The sequence below is a fragment of the Vidua chalybeata genome, chromosome 1 (assembly GCF_026979565.1).
Source record: "Vidua chalybeata isolate OUT-0048 chromosome 1, bVidCha1 merged haplotype, whole genome shotgun sequence".
Classification (NCBI taxonomy): Eukaryota; Metazoa; Chordata; class Aves; order Passeriformes; family Viduidae; genus Vidua; species Vidua chalybeata.
Window position 1 is genome coordinate 53972845 of NC_071530.1, and position 8992 is coordinate 53981836.

The 8992-nt window shown below is 51.7% G+C and overlaps 1 protein-coding gene across 4 annotated transcripts; it reads left to right on the forward strand.

Moving 5' to 3' along the window:
- Positions 1 to 297: 297 nt before the first annotated feature.
- LOC128786615 (uncharacterized) lies at positions 298 to 8126 on the forward strand. Of its 4 annotated transcripts, none has more exons than XM_053939989.1 (4): positions 298 to 1115; positions 2483 to 2746; positions 3202 to 3959; positions 4544 to 8126. In XM_053939989.1, the coding sequence occupies exons 1-4, from the start codon at positions 1097 to 1099 to the stop codon at positions 5213 to 5215; spliced, it is 1713 nt and encodes a 570-aa protein (XP_053795964.1). In that variant the 5' UTR covers positions 298 to 1096; the 3' UTR covers positions 5216 to 8126. The 4 variants fall into 4 exon arrangements, with proteins under 4 accessions (XP_053795964.1, XP_053795937.1, XP_053795954.1 ...); XM_053939979.1 differs by lacking the exon at positions 298 to 1115 and having other exon boundaries at positions 1146 to 2746; positions 3202 to 3566; positions 3768 to 3959; XM_053939962.1 differs by lacking the exon at positions 298 to 1115 and having other exon boundaries at positions 1145 to 2746.
- Positions 8127 to 8992: the final 866 nt, after the last annotated feature.

Below are 8992 nucleotides of genomic sequence, written 5' to 3' on the forward strand. Positions count from 1 at the left end.
TGCAGTGTCCCACACTGCAGTGCCCCACACCCCACCCCCCTTATTCAGTCTCTTTTATAGTTTCTTGGAGGTTTCTTCATTCGCGTCTCTTGCCATAGCGGTGGGCGTAGCTTGAGCATCCCTCTGCATCGTGTCTGCGTTATGTCGAGGCAGGTGATCGTTGGTTTCACAATCGGTTCCGGACAGTGATGGGCGTACCCGGAGCACTCCTACGTTGTCTAGTCCGGTGGCCGTTGCCTGGTGGTCGCTGATTTCATAATCAGCTCCGGCCATCCCCCAACATCCTTAGCCTGTGTCTGCAAGAGAAGCTAAGAAAAGCTCCCTAAATGGTGATTAATCATACTTGCGGTCTTGCGTTTTGTAATATGTCTATAGCCTTGCAATATGCCTATAGCCTTGCGGTTTGTAGCAGTTGCTTCTTTATTGTCCTTTTTTTAGTAAAACCCACAAGTTGCTGTTTCCCAACTTCACAGATGCTTCCCCTATCTCCTAACAAGCAAGCTAGTCCCTCATACTTTTATTTTTCCTCCTTTAATATTCCAATTCCTTTGATGAACAAACAAGTTACCACAGTTTATCACATCCCGATTGTACCCTCGAATGCTAAACCCTCCTACCCCTACGCAGTAAAAGAATCCTCACCCCGCCCTTCGGGGCTCTCGGAATCTGCCTCCCTTCTGCTTCGTTGTCTCCCTGTTTGCCCCTTCTGCGACCCTTCAATAAACGAGCAGGATTTCAGCAGCCCGAGTGTCCCTCCCGTTCTTCTGGTGGACCCTCAGATGTACCAGCTATCCGAGCTTCGTGCCGAGTGCCTAAAAGCCCCCACGGCTCGGCAAGTGGCTGCCCGAACAGGGACGGACACCAGCGGGTCCAGTCCTTGACCGTCTCCTGGAGATTGCCTGCTCTGTGACCAGCCTTCTCCAGGATTGCAAGTGGCGTTCGGGACCAGTTTCCTGGGACAGTCGCCCTTTCAGTTCGGAAGGCTTCTGTCTCCTGGGTTCTGCTGATAACCGACGGACCTTCGAGCTGCGCGGCAGCAGCAACGCCCTCGGACCAGCAGAAGTTCCACCAGACCCCTCTTCGATGTCCCCGTTTTATGCCTGTGTCCTTCAGAGGTATGCTTATCTTGCTTTTTCTTACGCCTGACTAGGCGTCACCTCCCTTTTTTTGTTTTTTTTTTGTTTTTTTTTCCTTTTCGAAGAGGGTGATTTAGCTGTGAGACCTGATATAATGGGTAACCGCCTGTCTCCAGCTCAACGGGAGTTTTAGATCCAAATTAAGTCCCACCTTGTTTTAGGGAACATTTCTTTTAATAAGAGAGATTTAAAGCCTTTTGTTAAATTTATTTTTGAACATTTTCCTGCTATTACACGGGAAGATGTTTTGGTGCCTGATTTCTGGGGAAGAGTTGGGAGAAAGATTTACGATTTACAAGTTCAGGGGAGGATTTCAGTCGGTCGTTTTTTTCCGCTTTTTCATTCCATTCTTAATTTGTTAAAAAAGAAGAGAGAGAGTTGGGTCCCCAGTTCACCTACCTCGTGTTCCTCCCCCCCCAATCCTATTCCCTCTTCCCCTAAGGGCGGATCGGGAGACAGATCCTGCCATACATCGGCACAGAGCTGCTGCCGTCTCTCTGCTGCTTCCCGATCCTCCCTGTCCCATTCGTGTGTTGGGACTGGCCACCCCAACACACGTCATTCCTGTTCCCTCTATACCAGAGACCCTAATCCTAGTTTGAAACCCTGTTGCTCTTTAGAGGACTTAACTGAACAAATAGGACAAAATGGCGCCTGCCTCATGGCGAAAAAAGACCAGCCCCAAGATGGCGCCCCTCCTTCTCCTTCACCCCAGAAAATTCCTGACATCTCGCCCCCGCCTCCTCCCCCCACTCCGTCGAGTGCCGCCCCTGTGTCGGGACCCGTCCCCTCCTTCCCTCTGACCACACCCCTGGGTGGGCCCCCTGTGGCTGGGACCAGCCCCCAAGTGGGCCCAGCCCCCGTGGGTGGGAACCCCCCACCAGAAAGTCACGCCCCAGTGGGTGGGTCGGGACACGCCTCCTCCTCTCCTGCCACTGCCAGTACCGGAACCAGGAAGAAGCCTGGCCGGAAGCAGGCCATCCTGGCCTGTCGGACGCACGGTCTCCGGGACCCACCGGCCAGGGGGAGGCACCGTGCCCTAACCCAGCCTGCTTCATCCTCGGAAGAGGATGAGGAGAGTGGCAGCCCCCAGCATTCCAACAAGTCGGGGGGGGGGGGTTGGGCAAAGATCAGAGAGGAGGCAATTAAGGATGGGAATTTGGAATTGGCACGGGACTTGGGCAGCTTTGCGGCACCGGTCATCCTCTGGCGGGGGAGGGAGCCAAAGTGGGAGCAAATTCCATACGCTGAGGTGAAGGAGTTAAGGAAGGCTGCCAAAGATTATGGCAGAAACTCGCCTTTCTTTAAAAATGTGCTGGACTTAACATTTGCTGGACGTTTCCTAGTCCCCCATGATTTAAGGTATATTGCTAAGGCACTGTTTGCTCCCACCGAATGCGACCTCTGGGAGATTCATTGGAAAAAACTGTTGAAACCACTCCTGCGCAAGTATGATCTCGCAGAGGTGGTGGGAGAGGGGGATGAGGCAATGGAAGCCCTTGCTGGAGAAGGGGAGTTCAGCAGTCCGGAGGACCAAATTCTACTAGCACAGGAGCTGCTTCAGGACATAGCAGCAGCGGGAAAGGAGGCACTCCTGAAGATACCGGATGGTAAGATCCCCCTCCAAAACTTTTCTTCTATCATGCAAGGGCCTGAGGAGACTTTTATTACTTTTGTTGATAGACTGAAAGAGGCCATTGAGAGACAAATAGACAACGCAGAAGCTCGTGCAGAGCTTCTACGAAAGATGGCCATTTCTAACTCTAATTCGGAAACAAAAAAGATTCTCCGTGCACTACCTCAGGACCCCGAGCCCACCATCTCTCAGATGGTGGAGGCTTGCACAAAGGCAATGTCAATGGAGCACACGGTGGCCCTGGCTGTCAGCAAAGGGGTGGGAGAGGCCATGATAAACTTACAAAATACGCGCTGTTTTAACTGTGGTCAGCTGGGTCACATCCAGGTGAACTGTCCCCACTGGCCACAGATTCAACAACCTATCTTGCCCCCCCCAAGACCATATCCTAGGAACCCATTTTATCAAGATCACCAGTTTCATCTACAGCGACAAGGGTACCAGCCAGCGGGAAACTGGCGGCGAAGCGCGAGGAAGGGCCGCGCGATGACACCAAGTGGCCCTTCTCAGCATCCCAGCCTCCCGACCATCAGGGAGGACGAGTGGCCGCGCGGCCAAGTCCAGCAGTTCAGCGCAGCCACGAGGACGGACTCCGCCTCTTCCGCCGGACAGGTACCCTAAATCAGGGCAATCATCAGGTCCTCCGCAGCAGCGTCACCATCTCTCTCCAGGATGAGGACCTGACGAGAATTCCTGCTGGGTTCCTGGGCCCCCTCCACGACTGTCGGGACACCACCGTGCTCATCTTAGAAGACTCCTTCAACACGCCAAATGAAATCACCATCTTACCTGAGGTAGTGTGTTTTCCACCAGGAGAGGAGATCACCGTCTCCGTCATTTGTAACCACCCACCATTTACTTTAAGGAAAGGCGATCCTTTTGCTTTGCTTTACGTACTGGACACCCACGATGACCCGGACACAGAGAGACATGTTTTCTTCACCCAAAATGTATGTAAAGAAAGACCATTAATTGATGCCAAACTTTCTTTCCAGGGAAAGTCGGTGCAGATGCGGCTCATGGCAGACACAGGAGCTGACGTGACCATCATCCCCCAGGTGAGGTGGCCCAGCGACTGGGAGCTTGTGCCCCCTTGCGGCAGGATCTCCGGTGTGGGCGGAGCGGTCCACTCTCTGAGGAGTAGGCATCTTGTGTGCGTGGAAGGTCCGGAAGGACAATTGGCAACGGTGAGACCTTTTGTTGTCTCTTCAAACATACTATTATTAGGAAGGGATGTTTTATGCCAATGGGGAGCCCGCCTCGACATCCCTAGCCCTTTGTGGGATTTTTAGCGTGGGCCACTGCAGAGCGCACTTCCCCACCCCTGACCTGGAAAACCAACACACCGGTCTGGGTGGATCAGTGGCCCCTTCCATCAGAAAAATTGAGTGCGCTTCATAAATGAGTAGAGGAGCAGGTGAAACTTGGGCATTTAACACCTTCTACCAGCCCTTGGAATAGCCCTGTCTTTGTAATTAGAAAACCTGGCACAGACAGGTGGCGCCTGCTCCAAGACCTGCGAAGGGTTAATGATGTGATAGAAGATATGGGTCCCATTCAACCAGGCCTTCCGTCACCTTCTATGCTCCCCAGAGACTGGCAGCTAGCAGTGATAGACATCAAAGACTGCTTTTTTAACATTCCGCTCTACCCCGGGGATGCTCCCAGGTTCTCCTTCTCTGTACCATCATTGAATAGGGCTGAACCTTTTAAAAGATATCATTGGACATCCCTGCCTCAGGGGATGAAAAATTCCCCTGTGCTCTGTCAGACTTTTGTAGCGCAGATTTTATCACCTGTGCGTCGGCTTTTCCCTGAGGCCATCATCCTGCATGACATGGATGATGTGCTAGTTTGTGCTTCCGACTCGACATACCTAAAGGCAACACTGGACAAGACTATTAAGGCTATCAAAGCTGCAGGGCTCCAGATAGCAGAAGAGAAGATCCAATTCTCAGCACCATGGAGGTACCTCGGATTCCTCATCACGGGAAGGACAGTGACGCCACAGACACTGACCATCAACAAGGATCCGAAGACTCTGCGAGACCTTCAGCAGCTGTGCGGAACGATCACCTGGATCCGCCCCCTCCTGGGACTGACGACTGAGGAGCTGTCACCTCTCTTCTGTCTGCTTCGAGGCGACGGAGACCTCGCCTCACCACGCGAGCTGACACCTGCCGCGCGGGAAGCCCTGCAACGGGTTGCTGTTGCTCTGAAGTCTCGCCAGGCACACCGCGTGGTCCGGACCCTTCCCGTGAACTTCGCGGTGTTGGGTAAGTGCCCCCACCTCCATGGACTTCTCTTCCAGTGGGATAACAGAGCATCTGATCCCCTGGTCATCTTAGAGTGGCTCTTCCTACCACACCAGCCCTCTAGGACGATCACGACCCCTGCAGAATTGCTAGCCACTTTAATAATGAAGGCACGACACCGCCTCTGAACCCTCGCAGGGTGTGACCCTGAGTGCATTTACTTACCTGTTAGATTAGATCAATTGGACTCATTGTTGCAAACTAATGAAAATTTGCTCATTGCTCTGGACAGCTTCCCCGGACAAATTTCGGTTCACTATCCTAAGCATAAATTGTTTAAGGATACATTGCATTTGGCCCCGAGAATGTTTAAAAGCAAAACACCAATTCCAGGTGCTCTCACGGTGTTCACCGATGGGTCGGGCAGATCCCACAAATCGGTGATCACTTGGAAGGACCCGGACAGTCAGAAGTGGGAGTCTGACGTCCAAGTGGTTGAGGGTTCCCCCCAGATGGCGGAACTTGCCGCAGTCGTGAGAGCATTCAAAAAATTTCAACAGCCTCTGAATGTGGTCACTGATTCGGCCTATGTCGCTGGGCTAGCAGAAAGGGCCGAAGGTGCCCTCCTCAAAGAAGTTTCAAACACAAATTTATACAGTTTACTCTCTGATCTCATTTGGCTACTTTCCCATAGAGAGCAACCTTATCATATCATGCACGTAAGGGCACACACCGATTTACCCGGAGAGATCACTGAGGGTAATCGGAAAGCGGACCTCCTAGCCATGTCAACACAAATATCTGCAACCGCTTCAACCACCTTACCAGACATACTCCGGCAAGCGCGGCTCAGCCGTGCATTTTACCACCAGAATGCCCCGGCTCTAGTGCGACAGTTTAAGATCTCGATAGCACAGGCAAGAACCATTGTTTCTACCTGCCCGAGCTGCCAGTCTTTCGCTCTTCCTTCCCTCATTTCGGGGACAAATCCCCGAGGGTTGGGAGCGCTAGAGATATGGCAGACAGATGTAACACACTTCGAGCCGTTTGGTCGGATGAAATACATACATGTCTCTATTGACACGTTTTCCGGCGCAGTGTTTGCCTCCGTCCATGCAGGCGAAAAAACCAGGGATGCCATGAAACATCTTTTCATGGCATTCTCTACGTTGGGAGTCCCATCTCACATAAAAACTGATAATGGCCCATGCTATGCGTCAAAGCGCTTCGGTGAGTTTGCGCAACAGTGGGGAATTTCCCATACCACCGGAATTCCCCACAATCCTACAGGACAGGCGATAATAGAGAGGGCCCACAGAAATCTAAAAAGGCTCCTTGAACAACAACATAAGCCGGACATTACAGTGAGCCCAGCCGAAAGGTTATGTAAGGCCCTGTATGTCCTGAATTTTTTAAACTGCTCAGAAAGGGAGCCTGACCCTCCTATTATCCGCCATTTTCACAATAACACCAGAGCGCAACTCGCCGAGAGGCCACCAGTCTTGATAAAGGACCCAGAATCCAAAGCTATCCAGGGCCCTTTCCCTCTAATAACCTGGGGGAGAGGGTATGCCTGTGTTTCTACAGATAAAGGACCAAGATGGATTCCGGGGAAATATGTCAAGCCCTTTGTAGAGGTGCCAGCTCAGCAAGACAACGTGTCCTTGGTGCAAAGCACCGAGAACACCTCATCGCTGGACGGAGTTTCCACTGCCTGGAAGAGGAGGAGAAGAAAGACCGTTCCTCCCAATATCGTCACACGTGTCATGATTACCCGAAGATATTTTCCCCCGCTGAACTCTATGTACCCAATTACCCCATCGCCCCCTGTACCCTTTCCTTTCCCCTAACCTCCCCTTTCCCTCAATCCTTACCCCTTTTCTCTAATTTTATTTAGTGCTTATTTAGTAAATAAAAACGGGGGAGGTTGGGGAGGGACCACTGAGGAAAATTTATCATTCAAGTTATGCTTTCTTTTATCACAAGACGCTGAGGATGACTACCGCCTTGAGGACACCTCTGAAACATCTGATGCTCCTGATCGTCATCATCTGGCTGTCACCGGTCAGGAGCTGGATAGTCCCACAGCTGAGAGAAAACATATGGGTCACGCTGGCGAAGTCCTTGAAGCAGGACAACTTCTGTATGGCCATGGGAAGTGTGGACAATCCGTTATCCACGTGCCTGGTAGGAGTCCCCCTGTCGCCAAACGACTATCCATATGCAGGAAAAAAACCTAATCCTGTGGACACCTGGGATGAGTGGACGAGGATTCTGCCATATGCACCACAGGAGCCCCAAGAATTGGACCTATTGGGCTCCTCTCAGGCAACATATTGTGTCAGGTTTAGGTACCAGCCCTCCCAGAAAGACTGGGATCAAATGGCTAAACTCCACCCCGCTGGTACCCAAGAAGTAAAAAGACACGATGTATCTCCCCACGATGGGAGATACCATGCAGCAAATTGGTGCAATTACACCTCGACCATGGTATCTAGGTCCTCCTCAGTTCCCAGGGTGCTCCCCAGGGGGGTTTTTCTCATCTGCGGCGACAGGGTGTGGGCAGGGATTCCCTCCCAAATCCAGGGAGGCCCCTGCAGCCTTGGGCAGCTTACCACACTGACACCGAACAAAACCCAAATTTTAAATTGGAAAAACGAAAATAAATTGGCTCGCAAAAAGAGATCCTATAACCAATTCGACGAAAATTGTGATTCAAAAATTTACAATTGGGGAAAGACGAAGAGAGTCACGGTATCCATATTTTTACCATGGTATGCCACAGCAAAGGCCCTCGGTGAGCTTTCTCACCTCGAGTGTTGGCTCAGTAAGCAGGCCAACGCCACGTCCGCTGCCCTTTCCCACTTGCTAGCGGACGAAGAAGTCACCCGGCACGCCACACTGCAAAATAGGGCTGCTATTGACTTCTTACTGCTCGCCCATGGCCACGGCTGTGAGGACTTGGAAGGAATGTGCTGCTTCAATCTGGCATCAAAGAGCACATCCATCCAAGCTAATATCCAGCGGATCCGAGAGCAAGTTGACGACCTCAAGACTGAGACCTCGACTGTAGATCCTGTGAATAAACTGCTGTCTCAATGGGGTGTCCCAGGGTGGGTTGCTATCATCCTCAGGGGACTCTTTTGGATCTTTCTGATAATGTTCATGATCTCGGTTGCTTTATTTTTGTTTAGACGTATGTTGCTTAAAACGTTGGGAAGTGCTTATTTAATAAATAAAAACGGGAGAGATGTAGGAGGAGGGGTTGGGAAGGCAGTCTAGGGTTGCCATGGGAAACAGCAGTTGTATGAGTTCTCCACCCCCTTTTGTAAGAGAATTGTACCCTCCCCCTGTCCTGTCAGTTATTGTTCAAGTCTGCCCCTTAGCCTAGAATCTTCTCTGTTCCACGTTTTCCCTTTGGTTCTTCCACCAAGAACACTCCTTTCCCTTTTCCCCACTGGTTAATGTTGTATTTCCCCTCCCTTTAGCCTTCTCCAGATTGTACCCTCGAATGCTAAACCCTCCTACCCCTACGCAGTAAAAGAATCCTCACCCCGCCCTTCGGGGCTCTCGGAATCTGCCTCCCTTCTGCTTCGTTGTCTCCCTGTTTGCCCCTTCTGCGACCCTTCAATAAACGAGCAGGATTTCAGCAACCCGAGTGTCCCTCCCGTTCTTCTGGTGGACCCTCAGATGTACCAGCTATCCGAGCTTCGTGCCGAGTGCCTAAAAGCCCCCACGGCTCGGCAACTGGGAGATCCTTTGCATTACAGGGCGAATAAAGGGGGGATGAATGTGTGTGAATGAGAGGCGGGCTGGTTACCCCAGACCTGCTAAGCGAGAGCGGCAGTCTCCCATGCTGCGTTTCCGTCTTTTTCGCGAGAAAAGCGGCCAGTAAAGAGACTAAGCGAGTGATAAAAAGAGTGAGAGAACCCCCCCTGGGACTGGGTCTCAGAGAAAGAGTGGGA